At 36.9% G+C, this 23,721-nt stretch overlaps 1 protein-coding gene across 3 annotated transcripts in view; it reads left to right on the top strand.

Annotated features, from left to right (window-relative positions):
- The window catches only part of PUM3 (pumilio RNA binding family member 3), a 52,199-nt gene that overhangs the window by 8,416 nt on the left and 20,062 nt on the right, over nt 1-23,721 (top strand). For all 3 annotated transcript variants that reach the window (XM_074394743.1, XM_003935656.3, XM_074394744.1), the window contains 12 exons: nt 1,627-1,762; nt 2,358-2,433; nt 4,424-4,517; nt 4,781-4,847; nt 6,072-6,246; nt 7,244-7,347; nt 8,879-8,957; nt 10,800-10,898; nt 11,798-11,851; nt 15,733-15,813; nt 21,756-21,898; nt 22,851-23,073. In XM_074394743.1, coding sequence (XP_074250844.1) covers nt 1,627-1,762; nt 2,358-2,433; nt 4,424-4,517; nt 4,781-4,847; nt 6,072-6,246; nt 7,244-7,347; nt 8,879-8,957; nt 10,800-10,898; nt 11,798-11,851; nt 15,733-15,813; nt 21,756-21,898; nt 22,851-23,073 — 1,331 coding nt within the window. The remainder of the gene's footprint in view (nt 1-1,626; nt 1,763-2,357; nt 2,434-4,423; nt 4,518-4,780; nt 4,848-6,071; nt 6,247-7,243; nt 7,348-8,878; nt 8,958-10,799; nt 10,899-11,797; nt 11,852-15,732; nt 15,814-21,755; nt 21,899-22,850; nt 23,074-23,721) is intronic.

The following is a 23,721-nucleotide window of genomic DNA, read 5'->3' as shown; positions in this document are numbered from 1 at the left end:
ATTTTTGTATCAGTAACTAGACTGATAGAATAATATGAGGGATTGGTACTAGACAACTCCCCCACTGGTAAATGTCCTGCAGCCTAGCATGGCATATGTCCAGGGTACCCAAATATTTATGGAATTAAATTAGCCCTGGATCCGTTACTATCCTTTATTGTATAGTAGAGGATACTATATTAATCTAATGATAAATATGCCCTCTGTTGCCTGTAATCTTTTGTATTACCAGGCAGGGAATATACAAGTAAACAATAAGGGAATAATAAATACATTGTAGCATATTGTGTAGCCATTAAAAATTATGTTATTGAGGAATGTTAATGTCATGAGAACACATAATCTAATAATATTAAGTGAAGACAGATTCTGAATCTTTTTCTTTTTTTGAGATAGGGTCTCACTTTGTTGCCCAGACTGAAGTGCAATGTCATGATGATGGCTCACTGTGTCCTTGACCTCCTGGGCTCAAGTGATCCTGCTGCCTCAGCCTCTGAAGTAGCTGGGATTACAGGGGTGTAAGACCATACCCGGCTAATTTTTTAACTGAATTTTTTGTAGAGACAGTATCTCACTATTTTGCCCAGGTTGGTCTCAAACCCCTGCCCTCAAGTGATCCTTCTACCTTAGCCTTCCAAAGTGCTGGGATTACAGGCGTAAGCCACTGCACCCAGCCACATTTTTAAAGATTAAAACATACATGGAGAAAAATCAAGAGGAAAATACTAAGTGGTTATAGCTAGGTTTTGGTTTTATAGGGTTTCTCTCTTTTGCATTTTTCTAAGTGTTTCTTATAGAGAATGGGAGCTATTTAGAAGTGACTAATTCCCCCAAAGGATTCTGTGCAGGATACTCATGTAAAAAATACCTGTTTTAGTAAGTGGTTCTTTGTTTGGCATCGTTAGTTCAATTGGTAAATGATTTGGATTTCAAAGACAAAAACGTAGTGATAGGCACTCGACTTTTCTCGTATCACACTATTTGTGGCGAACTTGAAATTTTTGGTTGTGCATTACCATGACCAAGACATCAGAGGATTGTTTCTAGGTTTGAATACTAGTTCTGTCGCTGCGGGTTGTGTGGCCCCAGAGACTCGACAGCTTGGTTCTTTTTCCTCACCATAGAAGGGAGGATAATACTAGTATCTACCTCTTGGGATTGTTGTAAGAAATAGTTGACTTAATATACAACGGCACTCAGAACAGTGAATTTTTTGAAGTTGTTTTTTCTATTTGCATTGGAAATAGGACTAATTTTTGTTTTCATTGAAAGTTGATTATACCTAAAGTCCAGTGATCTTAATCTTAAAAAGTAGAATTTTATTTTACAATTGAAAAGATACTTAAAATATTATAGTTACTTTTATAATTCTTTTAATGTCTTTTTCCCTTAATAGATATCCTGTTAGAAGAATTTAAAAAGATTTAAATTTAACCAAACATAAAATGTACAAACTGCTCAGAAAGTGAAGTCAAGCATAAGTTGATGGGGGATGATACGTTCCCCTTTCTAGTTTCCAGAATGAGCATTGATCCTGATTAGTGATTGCCCTTTATACCTAATTTGTATTGGTTTATGGCACTCAGAATGTTGAATGTAATTGAAAATAATTTCTATAATTACTAGAATCAGCAGCCAAGAAACCCAAATGGGATGACTTCAAAAAGAAGAAGAAGGAACTGAAGCAAAGCAGACAGCTCAGTGATAAAACCAACTATGACATTGTTGTTCGGGCAAAGCAGATCTGGGAGATTTTAAGAAGGTAATTCTACCTAAAGACGTCTTTGTAAGTCCCTTTTCGACAGTGGAGAAGTAAGTGTACCTTGTAAATAGTGAGATGTCTTAAAATAAATGACATAACAGTTGCGTTATTGAGGGAGTCTTCATAACACCCCAGTAGAAACTTCAGTACTTGGATGTCTGCCCATTGCAGAAATGTGTAGAATCATTACAGTGGCATCGGATATGCTATGAAAATGTATGAGGTTGAAATAAATTTGACATTCTTCCTGAGAGAGATCTGAGAACACAGAGGACAATTTCTTATCAGCTAGGTTTTGAGATACTTAAGTCTTTGGTATCTTAGATTTGTTTTATTGTTTTTTTTTAACTTCTGAAGTTCTGGCTGTTAAGATTTGGATTGATATATAAAATTATACCTTGTGAGATGAGTTTCTGCCTTTGAGAAAATTACTTTTGTCTGGCTGCTCTGGAATAGTAATTTTAATGTCAGAGGTTTGCTGCCTTAGAATAAGAAAATCGTGCTGAACTTGGAGAAGTGGTATGGTTTTTAATTTTGTGTGTTTAAAATAACTTTTTTTACTTAAACTGTGTTTGCTTCCTCTTCTCATTTGTAGAAAAGACTGTGACAAAGAAAAAAGAGTAAAGTTAATGAGTGACTTGCAGAAGTTGATTCAAGGGAAAATTAAAACTGTAAGTGGACATACTCATTGGTGCAGTTTTAAACAATTGAGGTCTCCTGACTCTCAGGAGTAGCTGACCATTCATGACAGGTGAATGTCATTGTTTCCAGTTTATTTGGCCAAAAATTTCAAATACATTCCAGAACACTGACTATATAAAAATTTAATTGTGGAGGACCTTGCTGCTGGGGAGTTTTGAAAACATTTAGTTGGCTGTGTCATTTTTAAATAATTTACATAAAATAAACCATTGCTCTCTTAGAGTTATCTTGAGTTTATTAGTTCAGTAATATTTGTTGAAGTGTCTTACTCTGAACGCCATATAATTTAGTATGTTCCTTATTGCCAACTTTTTTATATTTGTAATGTAAACATATTCTTTCTTTTTTTCATGCTTTTGTAAACATGCAAAGATCTTTAACTAAAATATGATCATTTGAGAATTCTAAAGTAGTTTTCATTGTTGCTGCTTAATCTTGTCTTGTAATAAATTTCTAGTGACCCTTGTGTATTTGGATTAATATATAATGGCTTGGAAGACAGCAGGTCTAATAGTTTTACGACACCTAGAAGGGCAGCCTTTGCCAAATCAGATGCATAGGTTTAACCAGATGCTATGTTACAGTTTGAAGGAAAATAGCAAGTTAGCAGCTGCTGCTTTCTTAGAAATTCAGCAGAATCTTTTAGGATAAAACCGCCCTCTCAGCTCTTGTAATTCATAAATATTTCACTCAGGATCCTTTCTCAACTACCCCGAGGTCACAGCTTTATGACCATGGTCTTAGAAATGAGTTTGGTATTCAAATCCTGACTGGGCTGCTTAAAATATGCATGCCTTTGAACAATAACGGTAATCTATTTATTGATTATTTACTGTAAGCTGGGAATTGTGTAACCAGCACATGCAGTGTGTCATTTACTATATGTCATTACCCTTGTATATTTAATGTGTCTGGGACTCAGAGAAGTAAATGTTCTTCCTTGGGGTAACAGAAGGATCGAGTTCCTTCTGATAACCTTACTTTCCTCATCTGTAAAGTGGAAATAATAACAGCTCATTCTTAGGGTTGCTTTGAGATATGAATGAGAACACTATGTTTAAGGTACCTATGTTAAATAATAGGTGCTTAATATATGCACAAAAACAGACTTACTTTTTGCAAAGATACTTCAGAGATGTCTTACAAATCTTGGAATTTATGACTTTGATGGAAGTATACCCTTACCTTCTGATTTGTTGGAATTCAAAAATTTTAAAGACACAGTGAGCAAAAAATAAGCACTTTTGAAGTGAACTGGTACTGTAGCCTTGTAAAAATAATTTTGCATGATGATCTGTAGATGGTGCTCTAGAAAATTGATCAGTGGGCCCTTCTAGTGGTCATGAGGAGGAATGGGTTAGAGAATCATCCAGAACACAACAGTTCTTCTAGAAATATAACTGGGTGTATGTGCAGGAATTTATAGTGCAAACATGACAAATGAATGATTAACTTATATAATTGCCAATGTGTATGGCTATAGTTATATGTCTTTCTGTTGGAAGACTTTTAGATTGATCTTCCAGGTATACTTCTGATTGCCAAAGCCAGACATTCTTAGGTTACTTACATAAAAATCATACAGTGTAATAGACCTTTTAAAGAGAAATATTTCCCTTTTAGGGACGGTAACTGTTAAAGCAATGAGAAGTATAGTGTGTATAATCATCAGATAGTTTGAATTGATTTGGTTTTAATTACAGTGATAGGAGTCTTGCAAATGGTTAAATTTATCCTTGCCTCAATGCCATTATTAACTGTACCTGTTAAATACGGTAGGCATCAAAAGAGTGATGTTCTGATAATTAAAACAAGTAGTTCCCAGTAATGCAGGTTTGATTTTATCCATGAAGACTACCTTTTTTCTAAAAAGAAATTCCAGAAGAGGTCACAATAAAAAAGTAATGAGAAACATAACTCTTAGGAGAGAATTAGTTTCACTCAAACTTTTTCCTACAGATTGCGTTTGCACATGATTCAACTCGTGTGATCCAGTGTTACATTCAGTATGGTAACGAAGAACAGAGAAAACAGGCTTTTGAAGAATTGCGAGGTATTTGTAACATACTGAAGATTATGTTGTCATTTGTAATAAGTCATTTGTTTTCTCTTGAAATACCTAAGAGTGTTCTAGAAAATAATTTTTGTTTAGGTGTGTCTTCTCAGATCCTTTTTTATTTTGTTTTTTTTTCCTTGCCTGGGACAAATTGAGAATTAGTTGTGTTTCCAGGATTGTGCATTTATTTAGTTCCTTCCTGTGTTTCCAGAGAGCTGAAATGAGATCTCAAGTCATTGTAACGTATTTTTGTTTTTCAGGTGATTTGGTAGAATTAAGTAAAGCGAAATATTCCAGAAATATTGTTAAGAAATTTCTTATGTATGGGTAAGTTGTTGTATTTATAAAATACATTTTTTCTTTGTCTTTTGAAGGCATAGATTCCAACTGTGCTCAGACGTGAGATAGTATGTCTGTGGTGTTCATAAGCAATAGTAATAGCGCTCAGCAGATGCTTGTGTTGTTTTTAGAGCATATCATCTTGCATACAATTATTGAAATTAATTTAAAATTATGGTACTGCCTTCATCATTCCTAAAAAGATGCATCAGAGATGTCTTGCAAATCTCCTTGAAATTTATGACTTTGATGGAGGTATACCCTCAGCTTCTGATTTGTTGGAATTCAAAAGTTTTATTAAAGACAGAGTGAGTAATAAGTAAACACTTTTGAAATAGACTGGTACTGTAGCATCGTAAAAATAACCTTGCTTGATGGATGATTTATGGATGTTTATCTTGAACCTCTGGAAGAGGAAAAATGGAATAATTAACTTGTAATTAGCCACCAGTATTAAGAGGGTAGAAAGTGGGGAGGGGCAGGTGAGTAGACTAATACAGGGTCAGTAGGTTAGAACATGTCAAGATGGGAGAATTTCCTAAATTAAATGGAATTAACACTTGTCTTGACCAATGTTTTTGAGTATAGTAATGTGCTAGAATATGATAATCAACAACAAAAAAAGTATAATATATGCAGTTGACAAAATTTTCAGAAATGTATTCCTAGCTGTAATTACCAGCTGTTTGATTCTTTTAGGATATAGTTAAAATACTTGTGACTAAGTCTCATTTTCAAAAAGAATCTTAGAATATGATTTTCTGTTTCCCTGAATATATGGCTTTTATCTTTTTTCCTGCCCTACGTTTTTTTTTCAAGCAGAACAGTTTAATAGGAACTGACATTTATTGAGCATTTACTACGTGCGAGTCACACTTCTCAATGCATGCTAGCTCATATACTCCTCAGAGCAACCTTATTTTTGTTTTTTGAATCAAGGAGCTGAGGCACAGAGGTTGAATAACTTCCTCTGCATCTTTCACCTGGTAAGCAAAACCAGGTTTCAAACCTAGGCAAGCTGGCCGTGGAGCTGCTTAAAGCTTGAAGTGGAAATACAAGGCAATTTATGTTCCTACTCATAAGCCTGTCTGTGTGCGAGACTCACATACACACAGATTGATGAGTTGGTCTTGGGAGAAGTCAGTTGTGTTTTATTGTCGCCCAGCTTTCTCCTTCCGTCATGATTTTTTTCCGTGATTGTGTTGCGTGTAGAAGTAAACCACAGATTGCAGAGATAATCAGAAGTTTTAAAGGCCACGTGAGGAAGATGCTGCGGCACGCAGAAGCCTCAGCCATCGTGGAGTATGCATACAATGACAAAGCCATTTTGGAGCAGAGGAACATGCTGACGGAAGAGCTCTATGGGAACACGTTTCAGCTTTACAAGGTGACATCTCCTGGAGACTTTTTCTAGTATTTTTACTTTTTTGATACGCTCCTCCTTAACTTCCAATGCCCTGTTTTTTAGAATGTATTTTTACCTTGGCTGGTGCTTTAAGAGACCATCTTATGCCCTTGATTTTCCCTTATGCTTTATTTTGTCCCCGGTGTAGTCAGCAAGTAATCATACTTAACACTTGTCTTTCTCCAGGGCATTGGCTTTAAGTCCCCTTCAAATAAAACTTTCGTTCCTCTCCTGAGTGCTCTGTGTAGAGTGCTTCAGTACTTCTGTTTTTACACTCAGACTGAGGGAGAAGACTCCTAATAGTTATCAAAGCGGTGTAACCACCCCCACCCAGCTCTGGCTGAAGGGTATGGGGCTCTCTGTTGCTGGCTTCTCCTGTGTTTTTCATGTGCATGCATTGCCCTTCTTCAGATTGTATCCGGAGATGAAGGGGAATAGACAGACCTAGCCTTGGATAGAATGCAAGGACTGAATTTGAGAATGGCTAGCAGTTGGACTAGATGTTAAAGAATCTGTTTGAAACCTTGGAACATAAATGCATTCATTTGTCTGAAGGGATATGAATCGATTCCTAGGTTGCCTCCGTTGATCAGAAAGAATTTGTTGCTGTACTAATTTCGTTAACACTTCATTATATTAATGGGAATATCTAACTAATTATAAAATATATGGTGGCAAGAATTTGTGAAGTGACTACTTGATCTCATTAGGCAAGAGCCAGGTGCTTGACGAGTAACTATGGGCTGGTTAACTTGGCTGGTGTTTAGCCTGGCTCTTTAAATACATTGATAGATATGCAGACTGAGAATCAGCTAATCAGGTTACTCCACGGGGATATACAGCAGAGCTTTCATTATATAAATATGGAAAATCTCATATTTGTTAAAACTTACTTTAAAATGACTGTAATTGCCTTTCTTTGTCCTGAAGTGAAATACTTGATTAAATTTAGGGGGGTTTGATTTTTCTTTTGTTGCAGTCAGCAGATCACCCAACTCTGGACCAAGTGTTAGAAGTACAGCCAGAAAAATTAGAGCTTATTATGGATGAAATGAAACAGATTCTAACTCCAATGGCCCAAAAGTAAGAAAGTTGTTTTTGTTTTTTTCTTAACAAATGACATTCAAAGGAGGAAGGTTTTACGTAACTGTTGCTGAGAAGAGATGGATATTCCCTGCTTACAATTACTAATCTGTCCTAAATAAGAGTGCAAAAATGTTGGTTTGAAACCATTCTTGGTGCAAAAGAAGATTTCTTTTTCTGTTATCATACCCTATAAAATGGTATCTAACATGCAGTCGTGATTTATGAGCTTTTTTAAGCAATGAAACATTCTTTCCCCAAATAAAATGTTACATGGAAACCATGTACACTAAACCATTTCACAAATATAATCTGTTATTTAAATTTGGTTGTAGGCAAGGCGCAGTGGCTCACGCCTATAATCCTAGCACTTTGGGGGACCAAGGTGGGAGAACCACTTGAGGCCAAGAGTTCAAGACCAGCTGGGAATATAGCAAGACTCCATCTCCACAAAAAAAAAAAATAAGAAAATTAGCCAGGCTTGGTGGTGTACGTCTTTAGTCTTGGCTACTCAGGAGGCTGAGGCAGGACGCTTGCTTGAGAACAGAAGGTCAAGACTGCAGTGAGCCATGGTCATGCCACTGCATTCCAGCCTGGGCAACAGAGTGAGACCTTGCCTTAAAAAATAAAATAAAAAAAAAATTAAACATGGACTTTAAGACTTACAAGCCTGTGCGTGTGCCCTTCGTGGCATCTGTCCCATTGTGGAGTGGCTAAGCATAGCTTTGGGGACCAGCCTGCCTGGGTATGACTCTTGGTTTTCCACTCCCCCCAGCTATTCCTAACTATGTAACCTCAGGCAACTTGACCTCTGTGTGCCTCAGTTTCCATGTCTATAAAATTGGGATAATAATAGTACAGAATTCACCAGATTTTTATGAAGATTAAATGTGTTAGTTGTTCCAAAACACTCAGAACGGTGCTTTGCCCATAAAGGCAGTGTTAGTTTTTGCTGTCTACTTGGATATGGCCTGTGAACTTTAGGTCTTTGATGCTTGATCATCAGCCTCCACTGTATACCTGGATTCACCAAGTGGCTCGCTAAGGGGTTTGGATTAAGTAGGTATTGTTGCAATTGCTGACAATGTTTGGTTCATTCAAGTTTTAATTCTGCTAAAATTATTTTGTGAAGCAGGTGGATTGTGGATAGTGTTGGCAGAAATAGAACAACTATTAAAAAAAAAAAAGGTCCACATGTGGATTTCTAATCATTATGTCCAGTGCTGGGGAAGAAAATGTAGATAGCCTCATTTAACAGAATAGAGCATATTTTGAAGGTTTGCTGATTAGATCCTAGAAGTTTGTACTCTGGTCTTGGTTATAGATGGCACTGATTCAATTTTACCATCTAAATTTTTTTTTAGTCTTAGTATTTTTGAAAGATATAGTCTATTTTATGACAAACTATATTCAATAAAACCATTTCACGTGTTTAGATTACTTTAGGACTTCTGAGATTACCTATCTTTGTATGACTGTAGTGCCAGATCTGATGTGTCTTTTGTTTTTGGTTTTTTTTTTCTGTTTTCAGGGAAGCTGTGATTAAGCACTCTCTGGTGCATAAAGTATTCTTGGACTTTTTTACCTTTGCGCCCCCCAAACTCAGATCAGTAAGTTCTTGGTTTTTGTTTTTAAACTAAAACACGGAGGAGGAGCACTGTAGAAATTTGAAAAACTGCTTTGATGTACGTTGTCTACTAATCATACTGAATTTTTATATCTTAATTATAATCCGGAGAGTATCCACTAGCTAACCTAATCTGAAAATTAACTAACTTGTGGAGGAATGTTCAAGCATTTGGGTAGTTTTAAATTCAACTGTGCAATACAAAAAAAAAAATTAGGTTGACATTACAAGGTTAGAGGAGGATACGTTTGTAAAACCAAATGGACCATGAAAACCTGGGCTTTATATGATAGAAGAACAGAGAGTGAAGGTGAATGGCACTGCCCTTCCAGTCAGTCATGGGAATAAAAATGAGAATTCATCATTTAGTTCCCTGAACTTTGCTTGTCTCATCGTACAGTGAGCTCATTGTCCATTTGTCCTCATTTTCCAATCACAAGGGATAACGAAAATAATGAGGCTGACTTAACAAATATGCCAGACTATACATTCGTTGGAGTTTTGACCCTCTCAAAATTGGCATGCAAAATAATTTCCCAATGGTAGCCACCCACCTAAGCCTATGATTCAGCGACCATAGCAGTACCTTCTCTTTTGGGGGTTTCTCTTCATTTCCTGCAAAACAAGAGTGTCCCACAGTTCTGGAATTACTAGGCAGGAGTGTATGTTCAGAAATGACACAATGATCATTTGAATATTTTCAGTGGTAGAAAGTATCTTTTTAGTGTTGAATGTTTTAATAACAGCAAAAAATCATTTGGAACTTATCACGCATGTAAAGTAGTGAGACAAGTCGTCTTTTCTGGTACCGGGGGCATTTTCAAAAGAGACTTAAAAAACCTTTGGGGAAAACTGAAGCATAATTGGAATATATGCCTGGCTTTCCATCTGGGTAGCTTTGAAGAGATTCCTAAGTTCAGGTATGTTAGTTGAAACTGCTCTTAAGAGTAATGTTGGAAAGGATTGTAAGATTCTTTAGGGTGAAATTGTTTGTTCCTTATCGATGAAAGTAGGCACCTACCCTCTCTTTCCTGGCATAAGGTTTCATATTTATTTATTTAACCTACATTTTTAAACTGGGAATAGACTAAAATGGGGCCCTGCAGATGTGATTTGCCAGAACTCATTTATATCCTATGTGCTTAGACTTTGAAAATATAAATAAGAAATTATATACATGGAAAACAAAGGCTAAAGATGAAATTAACCTAAGCTACCTATGAGAAATTAAATGATTTTTTAGTAATGGGTCATTTTTAGGTAAGGTCTTAGTCTAAATGTTAGTATAGAAATTTTCATAAGGAAATGTTATATAAGCAGGTTGATGATAAAGAATGTGATTTTTGGTGATAATCTAGTTATAAACTAAACAGGAAACTTTTTCAGTCAAAATGAGTGTTTTGATTCTGTTTATTATATATGTGTGTCTTTTAGGGAAGAGCATTTTCTTTGTCTCGCTATTCTATTAAAAGTTGCTTTCTTATCACCACCACCTCCTAGGAATCTTTTTCTTGGAAAATTATTTAAAATGTATTATACTACACATATAGCCTGTGACTTTTTTTTTTAAACAGACATTGGTTAAAGTCAGATACTGTGTTTAGTAGGAATTGTGTGCCAGCAGTATTTACTGCTCTCGATGGAAAAGAACATTTCTAGAAAGAAGTTGTTGTTTCTGTTTGATTGTCTAAAATGAAGTTGTTTGCTGCCTGCACTCTCTTCCTTTCCTTCTCTCTGCATAACTGCCCCCTGTAGACAGACAGTTAAAACAGCAGAAAGAAGAAAATAAAGCAAAGCCCTTTTCTTGACAATATTTGTTTCCTAGGAAATGATTGAAGCCATCCGCGAAGCGGTGGTATACCTGGCACACACGCACGATGGCGCCAGAGTGGCCATGCACTGCCTGTGGCACGGTACCCCCAAGGTAAGTGTGACAGCACCTGTGTGTTTAAACTGTACAAGTCAGGGCCATGCTTTGTCTTCAGGCTTGACTTAGCTGTCCTGAGACTTTTAATCCCCTTTGGTCTTTGCCATATTGTGCGTGGCAGCGTCATCTTCTAAAAGTTGTGCCTCTGGGTCTGATGGGAATGAGCCGTCTTCTTTAGGCCTAGTATTTCTTCTCTGCTTTAGTAGAAACCTTGAAGTTTCATTAACGATGGGAAGAGATCTGTCAAGCAAGTAAACGTAATATGTATTTAAGCTTAGTTTGTAGAGGTTTTGGTACCCATTGGGCCCTTCATTCCTCATTTAATAGTCATACTGTGGCAGGGGGAAATAGGAAGGGATAACAAATAGCTGGACACACACATTCGCTCCTGTGGGTGTTAAGTCCTTGAGGGGAAGGGTAAAGATCCTTATTAATCACAGAAGTTTAACAGAAATCATCATTATTTCCTTGGTCAGCATAATTCTGCCTTTAAAAGATAGTTGTACTGTATCTACTTTTTTAACGCAAATCTGATTTTGTTCAACAAATGCATATGAGTACTAAATGTATGGGCATTTGAAGACAGTTCAGACCTTGGAAGAGGGATCTGTCAGGTCTCACAGGGAAAGGTGGTTTCACTAGGTTTGCCTTGCAACTTTCAACTTAATGGTTCCATATTTATATCTGAATGGATTGTCATATACACATCTAAGCTTGAAATAGCTCTAAGAGAACTTCTTTGGTATGTTACCGTTTTTCATTCTGGCTACATATTCTTTTTACTAATGAAAAATATGCCACTCAAATGAAAACTTAATAAATATTATATTAAAATGTTTATGAAATACCTTTAATATATAACTGAAACCTCAGTGAGACAATCTTTACTTTTTAAGGACAGGAAAGTGATTGTGAAAACAATGAAGACTTACGTTGAAAAGGTGGCTAATGTAAGTATAATAGAACTGCATATCTTTTCTAATTATTTTTAAGATGAATTCATATCTATTACAGAAAATTTTGAAAAATTCAGAAAATTACCAAGAAGAAAATTATTAGTTGTTTTATTATAATATTTTTCTGTACATATACGTGTATTTTCCTATTTTATTTACACAAAATGGGAATCACACCCCATGCATTCTTTTCTTCTTTTTTAATTTAACATTGTATTGTGATAGTTCTCTACCTTTCTTAGATATTCTTTGATATTTACTAGCATCTTTGGGGAATCTGCCCAGTCATGTTAATTAAATATGGGAATTACTGCCTGGATAACGTAGGTACATATTTTAGTCTCTGGGTAAACGATGCCAGATTGCACTTCAGAAACTTGGTAATAGTTTTCCTTATGACCAAAACCATAAAAGAAATTAAAATGTATCTTTTAGCCGGGCGCGGTGGCTCAAGCCTGTAATCCCAGCACTTTGGGAGGCCGAGGCGGGTGGATCACAAGGTCAAGAAATTGAGACCATCCTGGTCAACATGGTGAAACCCCGTCTCTACTAAAAATACAAAAAATTAGCTGGGCATGGTGGTGCGTGCCTGTAATCCCAGCTACCCAGGAGGCTGAGGCAGGAGAATTACCTGAACCCAGGAGGCGGAAGTTGCAGTGAGCCGAGATCGCGCCATTGCACTCCAGCCAGGGTAACGAGCAAAAACTCAGTCTCAAAAAAAAAAAAAAAGTATCTTTTTATTTTTTTAAGAATAAATTTGCAGGCCAGGCGCGGTGGCTCAAGCCTGTAATCCCAGCACTTTGGGAGGCCAAGGCGGGTGGATCACGAGGTCGAGAGATCGAGACCATCCTGGTCAACGTGGTGAAACCCCGTCTCTACTAAAAATACAAAAAATTAGCTGGGCATAGTGGTGCATGCCTGTAATCCCAGCTACTCAGGAGGCTGAGGCAGGAGAATTGCTTGAACCCAGGAGGCGGAGGTTGCGGTGAGCCGAGATCGTGCCATTGCACTCCAGCCTGGGTAACAAGAGCGAAACTCCGTCTCAAAAAAAAAAAGAATAAATTTGCAGTGTGGTTATGGAAATTTTGAGTTGTTAAATTTTATAGTTCTTTAGAAATGCAGTAACAGTTTTCCTAATGAAATTCATGAGTGCAAGAAGTTTTTTTGGGGAGATTTGTTGCTTTATAAATAATGTTTATATATAATTAGATATTAAATAATTTTTCATACTAGTACTGGAGTACTACAACTAGAATATATGTAGTAAATAAAATTTTAATTTTATATATTTGATGGATAATCGTTCATCAGTAAAGTTCCAATTTATTGATGAACTAAAATTATTTCATGATCAACTACTTTGTCCTTTGAAAAGATATCCAGTGAGAACTACCAGCATCTGGTGAATACTTCAACTTGTTTGAAATACTAAGTCAAACAATTTAAAATTAATGCTGTGTGACTGTGTACTTAACTATTGTCTTCTGTTGGAATAGAGATTAGAGGAATTCAGAAGGCGGCTAACTTTCCTATAACAAAGTGAAGTATGGAATTCTCTGATGAGTTTTTTTGAGTGTATGCGATTTTTTGTGATTCATAATTCATTGTTAAGTAAATTTTTATGCATGATACTCTAATTTGAATACATTAAAATGAGTAAAAACTAGAATGTTAATAGGAAATTCACAAAAGTATTAGTAGTATGACATTTTTAAATAATAAAATTAGATTGTTTTATTTCTACAGTTTGGTTATGTCAGGTAATTCAGCACCAAGTTTTTTGAGAACCTAATCCCAGCATGGCATCATGATGATAACAGAAATTAACAGTACATATCTTTTTAAACCTCTACGAGTTATTTCTAAGGAGGTGATAAACTAACATTACCAATGGATTTGATCCATGGATTATTTAGAATTATCAATTTCCAGATATTGAGGGTTTCTTGATACAGTCTACATTATCTTGTTCCATTGAAATTTATTGAGACCTGTTTTGTGGCCTAACATATGGTCTAAGTATTTTTAAAATAATACATAGTGGAGTTGTTTGATGGGCTATTCTATATATGTCCATTAGACCAAAGTAGTTGATAGCGTTTATACCATCAATGTTTTTACTGACTTATTTTCTGGTTCTATCAGTTGCTGAGACAAACATGTTAAAATTTCCAGCTGTACTCGTGGATTTCTCTGTTTCTCACTTATATTCAGTTCGGTACCAGCTTCTGTTGCATTCATCCAGAAATATTTTATGCTTGGTTATGCCTATGTGTGTCCAACTTAAGAGAACTGAAACCAGTGATTTTGTACTAGGCACATTGTTTTCTATTTTGTTTCCTTCACTTAATTCATATTAGGGGTTATTTTATTTCTGTATGTATATATCTGTCTACTTCACTCTTCTCAGTGATTGTAATATTTCTTCATACACTTGTACCATAGTTTATTTAGTAAGTCCTTATTTTGGGGTATTTTGGTAGTTTCTAGATTTTTTTAAATTACAATTAGTACTCCAGTGAATATACTCATATGAAAGTCTTTGTACTTACATGGAAACATGTGTGCAAGAAATAAATCCTTAGAACTAGAATTGCTGGATCAGGTCATACCTGCATTTTAAATTTTTATAGGTGTTGTCAGTTGCTCTTCAAAGAAGTTGAACTACTTTACATTCTCACCAACGTTCAAGTGTAGCTGCTATTCCCTAAACCTTTGGTAAATTAGTCTGTCAGAGGTCTTCACCATCCCCTGTGGGACAAACAGCAAATGGCATTTCACTGTTTTAAGTATTATCCTTAGTTAGTTAGTATAGCATTATTTCACAACTTTAAAGACATTTGTACTTCTCTTTTCTGTGAACTGACTCTTCATGTTCTTTGCCCATTTTTAGTTGGTTGTTGGTCTTTGTGTGGTAAGCGTGTTAGACGTTTGTTGTTTATCTTCAATTTGTCTTTTTGACCTTACAGTTAGCAATTTTGTTATTGTTTCTAGTTGAAATTGTATTATCTGTGATATTCATCAGATCTGGCTTTGAATGATTGTGGGCTATAATCAAAAATCAAATTCCTATCAAAATTTAAAACAATTATATCAACATCCAGGACACTAATGCCACAAGCTCTGGAAACAGGCTTTTGTTTTCTTTTGTTTTTGTGTTTTTGTTCTTAACGTAAAGTAGGTGTTATTTAAAATGTTTAGAACAGTATTAGCATCATGGAAATAATTTTATTATTTCAAAGGATGAGTGTTGTGAAAGCCACATGTGTATTTCTATGATCTCATGCAGCTGTACTTTTTTAAATAATTTTTTTTATCTCATCCAATATATAATTATACCTTTCTAGTTTTTTCATTTTTATATTCTAATTTTGTGAGTTCACTTTAAAGAAATTGAGCAATATAGAAAAGAAAATTAAAATAATTTGTAAACCCAGAGATGACTATTAGAATGCTTTGCCTTCCGGGATTTTCTGTGTACATGTATTATGTATATCGTGTGTGTGTGTAAAATTGTATGAGTTTATATTTTCTTTTCATGTTGGAATATCTTATATATGTGTTTATATATGTAGGTTTTTTAAATTTAATCTTATAACTTGAACTTTTAACCATAATTTTCAAGTAGCTAACAGGTACTCGTTTTAGGCTATTTGGTAACAAAGAATGTGCTTTAAAAAAAGTCAGCCTTGCCTCTAGAATATAATTAATGAGGTCTTGGTAAGAGAGGAAATTCATTATAATGGCTTTTATTCATCTAGCTTATGTTAGACAAGTTGTCATTGTAGATAACGTTTATGAAAGTATTCTGTGTATGGAATAAGAGGGAAAACCTATGCACTTGTTTTTAACCTACTGGCTTCCAATTCTTGCAGGGCCAGTACTCCCATTTGGTATTACTGGCGGCATTTGATTGTATTGATGATACTAAGCTTGTGAAGCAGATAATCATATCGGTAAGTAATTCTGATGGTCTTGAATTTAAGTTACATTAATAAACCAGTTGCAGATGTAAGCTTGATTTCACTATGCATGTGTAAAGACTTTCAGCCGTGCTTTCTATCAGGATTTTTGCTTACTTTAAGTTAATTATGTTTTATTTTGAAGATTTGTTTTATTCCTGTATCAATCTTAACCTTGTAACTTGGTACTAATACTGTTTTAAATATTTAAAACTGGTCAAATTAAGATTTAACACTTGTATTTTAGATTAGGATAACATGGACTTTAGATCATAGGCAATTCTAAACTATGAAAAATTTGCAAAGTGATATTTAGATATGATCAGAAATCAGTCAGCATAGTAATTTCTCAGTTATTCCGGAACTCAGATACAGGCAGAGGATGTCTGTGACCTATTAAATTATCTCTTTCCCTATGGAGAAACAATTACCTCTGCACAGTTACCTAGTTAATCAATATATCTATGCTGGATTGAGTTGATAGAAAAGAAAAGTGTACAAAATTCACTCAGTTGTGATGCTCCTTAGAGATTTTGTAGGATCAGATTAAAAGTTATTCCTAAAATTAAAATTCTAACTTCCTTTTTATATTTCAGCAATTCCTTCTAGTCTAGTATAATGACCATAAAATGGTAATACTTGAATGTAGTGTATTTATCCCTAAACTTGCCTTCAGAAAAACCAATTGTCCTCTTAAAGGAAGTACTCCAAAGTAAAATTGCATTGTAAACTGTTTCTGTTTTCTTCATTCTGCAATAAGAGCCTCTTTTTCTCATTCTACGATTGTCTTTTCTCTTCCTTCTAATGTATGAGTGATGTTGAGTAAATGGTAGATGTTGCAGCAGGGTGGGGATAAGAAAATGCAAGCTTGATAGTAGTGGCCAACTTGGAAACATTTTGAAAACCACATCTGTATAGACATAGGTTATTCATCTGAAAATGACACAAGCCTTTTTGTTTGATATACAAGAATGGAGCCCTTGGATAAATCTTAGTGCCAACAAGTGGTACTTTTACATCTGCAGGAAAGAATATGGATGATTCAAAAAGAGAATTTACCTATTGTCAGGTGGTGGTGCTGTGGTGTCTCTTTATAGCCTCTCGGGATCAGTAGAGCTGGGTGTAGTAGAAAAACTGTACCAGCTAGTGGAAGGGAAGATTGTTTTCTCAGATGCCAGCTGTAGGTCCCAGTGTGTGTGAATTTCTCATGCCCTTGCTGTCATTTTCCAGCTTTACCCTTTACTATTTTAAGATTGTGATGACTTTCTTTGGGATAGGATTGTGGGAAGAAACAAGTTGGCAAGACTTTGATGTTACAAACTGAGTATTTTGACATGTTCCTTGTGACTTTATTACCCTTTTGACTCCAATCAATAATGATTGTTTTTCATTCCTGTGACCAGAGATGTGAGGCCATAGAATTAGCTAATGAATAAAGTTGTTTCACAGAAATGGAAACAGGCTGGGATATTCAAAGTTTGCTTTTGTTTAATATTTTGACGACAACTAAAATTTGCATAACTGTTCCAAATGAATTTCAAGAGAAACCAGATTTCCTTCACGATTTGCCAGAATGATCTGTTAATTTTTTCCAAAGATGTATGCCACTTAAAGTTGCTGTTGAAACAGTTTTAATTCCTTATACTTATCACTTTGATTCCCACGACTGCTTAACCCACATTCTTAATGACTTTCTCATACTTAGGGCAGCTTTCCCTGAATGGCCTGATTTGCTGATCTCTTGCCTGTAACTGACAAATATTCAACAGGTTCTGTGTATTATTAAACTGTGTAGCTCGTGATAAAATTCTGGAATGCTAATTGCTCTTGGATTTTTCCCACCCCTCATCTACCGCAATAACGGTTGCAGTATGCAGTGCTTTTTAAAAATAACCTAAAAAGCTTAAGTGTTGCTAAGCACTCTGTTCAGGGTACCTACACTTCCCAAAATGTCAGGTTGAAATCACAGCCAGGTCAGCTGAGCCTTTCGCCTTTCAAAATGGTTATGAGCTCTTCCTTACCTACATTACTTTCCAAAATAAACATGAAGTTTCATCCAGTTTACCATGCAGTCATTGATATGCAGGCCGTTTGGCAGCAGTGTTCGTTGGAAAGTAAATAAGTACACTAGCCCAATTGCTGTTTAAGGGTAAATAAATACTAATGCATATTTTTAAAGGCATCGTCTTTAAAATACACAGAAAGGTATGAATAATATAATGAACACCCAGCCTCCCGGTATCTGACATGACATAAAATGGGACAAATACAGTTCAGGTTTAAGCCTTTTGTGTACCCATCCCTGATATCCTATCATCGGCCCATATCTACTATGATAAATTTGGAATTTATTATTCATATACAATTCCTCATCCTATCACTATATGTAGACATTTTTTATTTTGCAAAACGTGCATCTGATTTTACATGTTTACAACGTCTGTGTAAATGATGTCTTCTTCTACATCTTGCTTTTTTTCTTTTGTCATGTTTGTGAGATTTATCATCAGGGGTCAGCAAGCCTTTTTTGTAAAGGGCCAGATAATTATTTTAGCCTTTGTGGGCTATATATGTGGTCCTGTCATGTATTCTTGTTCATTTTGTTTTTGTTTTTGTTTTTGTTTTTTAGGACGCTTTTGAAATGTAAAAATCATTATCAGTTTGCAAGATGGACAAAAACAGGCTGTAGGCTGATTTTGACCAATGGGCCATAGTTAACCCATCCCTATTCTAAATAATTTATTTTCGCTGCCAAATAGTAATTTATTACATGTGACTATACTGCGATTTATTTTCTAGTTTCCTGGTGATGGATGTTTAGGTTGTTTACAATTTTAAAAACTGTCTTTGATTCTTACTAATTTTTCCTAATCCAAATCCATGAACATTCTTGTATATGTCTCCTTGGGTACATGTTAAGTTTCCCTAAGGCACTTAGCAGAACTGCTGGACTGCCAGATCTGCTGCACGAATGTTTGTATAGAGTCATGTGTTCCCGTTTCCTGCTCAGCCACTACAAAACTATTGCCTTACGCAGTGCTTTTAAAAATAGCCAAGAAAGCTTAGTGTGTTGCTAAGCATTCCATTTAGAGTAACTAGAGTTCCCAAAATGTCAGGTTGATACCATAGCCCAGTAATCACTCCTTGTTTTCTGTTTAGACTAAGCTGTAGTGTGATCATCAGATAGTGCTCTCCCAGTCAGATGTGGTCCCCCCATCCACTCAGCGACTGTAGTCTTCGTCTTTGCCATCCTTTCCTGGAGCAATTACTCATGGTCTGACCCAGGGCTCACAAACCTGCAAACCTTCGCTGACCAGATAGGTAAATGAGCGGCCAGGGCAGGTGTGAGACAAGATTATGCTCACCTCTTTCTTTCAGCAAATTAACAAATTTTACAACAATTAAAGCATTTATTCTCTTTTGTGAGTTGATTAAAGCTTAATGTATGTACGTAAAGGTACACTGAAGGCACACTCAAGGTACCCCATATTTGGGGCACTAAATACTTCATTATCAAAAACACATAGATTGGTCAGGTGCGGTGGCTCACGCCTGTAATCCCAGCAGTTTGGGAGGCCAAGGCGGGCGGATCACGAGGTCAGGAGTTGGAGACCGGCCTGGCCAACATGACTAAACCCTGTCTATACTAAAAATACAAAAAATTAGCTGGATATGATGGTGCATCCTATAGTCCCAGCTACTCCAGAGGCTGAAGCACAAGAATTGCTTGAACCCAGGAGGCAGAGGTAGCAGTAAGCCAAGATCGCACCACTGCACTCCAGCCTGGGTGACAGAGTGAGAATAAAAAAAAATACACAGAGATTGAGTTCACTTGGGGGCTTGTTTGCCTTGAGAAAGTTCTCTACCTTGCAGTGAGTTCTGTATGTTTTGCGTGTGTCTTCCCGTTTATTACTGAATTTGTAAATTCATTTTCTCCGGGTAGTTAAAATTACATATTCATTTTGAGGTGGTTAGAGCTATTGAATCTGCTCTCTGAAAACTTTCATGTTTTGTATGGGAATCTTTATACTGTGATCTTAAACTTCAGCAGTAGTTAGGAGAGCATAGTGGGAACAGGGCATGGTGGTCAAAGGATTATGTAAGATGAGCAGTGTGCGGCTCTCAGGAGCGCTTGACTCCTAGGAAGCACTTACCGAGTGTTAGCTACTATTATCGGAAGCATGCTATCTTTTGTGCAAAAAATGAGGGAAGGTTGGGATTTTAAAAAGAGAAACATGATATGTAGAACCTGGAGTGGCATCATCAGCCATGGGATCATGACACAGTGAGATTCATGGTCCCATGGTTGATGGCTGACTTGATTTTGAGCTCGGTTCTTCACACTAAAATTACTAAACTCATCATAATAAATAGGCCCTTTTAAGAAGAGCAGATCTGAATATATCATCCCTGGGAGAGAGAATTCCTTTCCTTAAGGGAGGTTTTACATTTTCTTTGAAAGAGACTGGTTTTGGAGTTGGAGGACCGGGACTAGGTGAGCCCCGAAACTGCCCCTGTGAGTCCTCTGGCAGATCCTCTCCTCCTTCTGGCCAGCTGGACAGAACTCTTTCCAAGGCCCAGCCGGTTCTAACGAAAAGGGGGCGCTCAGATATGCATTTGAATATTTACAAAGTTTGTTAAAAGAAATAGGAACATTAGAGGTGGGGAAACAAATTGATGACTCTTCTGTTGCATCTTCTCTATTAAGAATAAAGGAATTTTTAAAAAATTTTAAGTGACTTTTCTGTCTTTGAAAACATCAGATTTATACAGGAGTTTAGTTAGGGTGGGGATGACGTTGCTTTTGTCCGTTAAATTCGAACAACTAGAAAAGGAGTTTACTGTTTTTGGGTGCATTGATTGAAACTGTCATGGTATAATTTGTAACTGCTCAGTCGAGTCTTTCTGGGTTTGTCTTCCCCTCCTCCTCTGTTTTTGTTTTTCAGTGCAGTAGCTAAACAGCCTTCATTGCCATGAATAAGCAACCTAACTTTAAAAGCCTTTATCCACTTGTTCGATTCAACAGAGTTTCTTTATCTCCTTTCACATACATCTCAGCAGGGAAATTCTATTAGAAATGTTCTTCATTCATGCTGATGCTACATCTAAATGCAGCTGCAAATTAACTGTCTCTACTCAGTGACCTCAGCAAGTGATGTCCCTAGTAATAGATGCCCAAGAAATACTGGCCATAATGAATGAAGATAACACCTTTAAATACTTTTTAAGTCCTTGGGCTTGGTCAATTAATACAGTTGAGTTATTCAGTTATGCTAGTCACAAAAGAGAATTGACTCTGTGTTCTAAATGTAAATTTCTGTGTCCTTTAATGAGACAATGTCAGAACTATCTCCACGTTTTCCATGAAGTATGCTGGGAAAAATATTAGTTAAATATGTATTCTTCACTATTCAAATTCCAGGCATACTTTAAGAATGTAGCTACCATTTTTTAATTATAATTTTATAAGACATTGTGCTTACTTCAGCGGCACATATACAATACTATAATTTTTTGGTTTTTTGAGACAGTCTCGCTTTGTTGCCCAGGCTGGAGTGCAGTGGAGCAATACTGGCTCACTGCAGCCGCTGCCTACTGGATTCAAGTGATTCTCCTGCCTCAGCTTCCTGAGTAGCTGGGATTATAGGCGCACACCACCACACCCAGCTAATTTTTTTGTATTTTTTCCTGGAGACGGGGCTTCACCATGTTGGTTGGGCTGTTCTCAAACTCCTGACCTCATGATCTGCCCGCGTCCACCTCCCCAAGGTTGGGATTACAGGCGTGAGCCACCAAGCCAGCCATATATATACTATAATTTTATAGGAAATTATCAGTTTGTTGACTAGCATAATAAATGACAAATATGGAAGGAAGGTCCTATGGTACTTTAAGAAAGCAGATATTGATTCTTCTTTTTGTTCATAATTTTGTAGGAAATTATCAGTTCATTGCCTAGCATAGTAAATGACAAATATGGAAGGAAGGTCCTATTGTACTTACTAAGCCCGAGAGATCCTGCACATACAGTTCGAGAAATCATTGAAGTTCTGCAAAAAGGAGATGGAAATGCACACAGGTAAAAGCAACTAGAATGGCTCGACTTTATTCCTTTGCTCTAGTTGTCTGCTAATGTTGAGTAGCGCATGCTTCCCGAAATCCACTCATGTATCTGTACCCTCTCTCTAAAACTGCTCAAAAAGGTGAATTTCTTTCTTTTTTTTCTTTTGAGGCGGAGTTTCGCTCTTGTTACCCAGGCTGGAGTGCAATGGCACGATCTCAGCTCACCGCAACCTCCACCTCCTGGGTTCAGGCAATTCTCCTGCCTCAGCCTCCCGACGAGCTGGGATTACACGCATGCGCCACCATGCCCAGCTAATTTTTTGTATTTTTAGTAGAGACGGGGTTTCACCTTGTTGACCAGGATGGTCTCGATCTCTCGACCTCGTGATCCACCCACCTCGGCCTCCCAAAGTGCTGGGATTACAGGCTTGAGCCACCGTGCCCAGCTGAATTTCATTTTTAAACTTGTATTTTTGACAGATTCTTTAAAGTTTTTATCTTGAAAAGGAAATAAAAGTGTCATGCCAAAAGAACACCTCTGAGCACCTGGCACGTAGTAGGCATTTAAGTGTGTGGTTTGGCTTCTGTTTTGATTTATTTTCAAAGCTACCGATACCCCATATTTGAGTACCTTAGAGTGTGGTGTCCATACAGCAGTGTAAATGTGTTGTTTTGTGGTTATGCTATTTGGTTTTTGAATTTTTTTCTTTTTGGTATTACACGAGCCAGACTCCCTTTATTGAGCACTTGTTCTGTGCCAGAAACTATTCAGATCCTGGAGACCCAAACATGAAAAACAGAACACACCCTCAAATCACACGTTGTCTGTGTGCTTAACAGAAAGAGACAATAATAATAGAGTGTGATACAGTCCATGATAAGCTTTTAGAGGTTTTTGTGATAATAAGATCACCGCATTTTGTTTGCCATTTGTCTTACCTTAATACCCCATTCAATATATTTAACAGTAAGAAAGATACAGAGGTCCGCAGACGGGAGCTCCTAGAATCCATTTCTCCAGCTTTGTTAAGCTACCTGCAAGAACACGCCCAAGAGGTGGTGCTAGATAAGTCTGCATGTGTGTTGGTGTCTGACATTCTGGGATCTGCCACTGGAGATGTTCAGCCTGCCATGAATGCCATCGCCAGTTTGGCAGCAACAGAACTGCATCCTGGTGGCAAGGACGGAGAGGTAATGTACTGTTAAAGGACAGGCAGGAAAGCTGCAAAGGCCACAAAAACTTCAGTCACTGTAAAGAGAATTGTAACCGTGATTGTCTCAACTCACCTTACACCAACAGTACATTTAGAGATTGTGAATTCACAGCACAACCCCGTTACAGCCCTTGTCTGTCTCGGGAGCTTGCTTCACATTTCCTACAGAGTAAAAATAAAACCCTTTTACGATGGCTCTCCATTGTCCTTGGTAGATCCCAGACTGCCTTTTCAGCATATTTTCTAACTCCTAGCTTTAAATTTGAATTTGCTGTGGACACTTCTTCCCTTAGCAAGTTGAGACCCCAAGGCCTAGTAGTTCTGTGAAAATTCCAGGCTAAGGGAACAGGCTGTGCAGAAGCACTAAGGAGGGAAGGAGCCGGGCATATTTGAGAGCGGAAGGCTCAGGGGGTTGGAAGTGAGTTAGCAAAGGGAAGAGGAAAACAGAGACCAGGTCACATGGGGCCTTCGTCCTAGGCTGGGTTGTAAGCTCCTGACAAATAGACAGTTATGGGGAATCTACTGTTTCCCCATATAGTAGGGGCAGTGGCCTCTGCTTTCACTTAATTCTTCCAACAGCCTTTCATTATAATCCCCGGTGTTACAGTTCGAAGATCTGCATAAT

Source organism: Saimiri boliviensis, chromosome 2, assembly GCF_048565385.1.
Source record: "Saimiri boliviensis isolate mSaiBol1 chromosome 2, mSaiBol1.pri, whole genome shotgun sequence".
Classification (NCBI taxonomy): Eukaryota; Metazoa; Chordata; class Mammalia; order Primates; family Cebidae; genus Saimiri; species Saimiri boliviensis.
The sequence above is the reverse complement of the archived record's forward strand: the minus strand, read 5'-3'. Positions and strand labels throughout refer to the sequence as shown.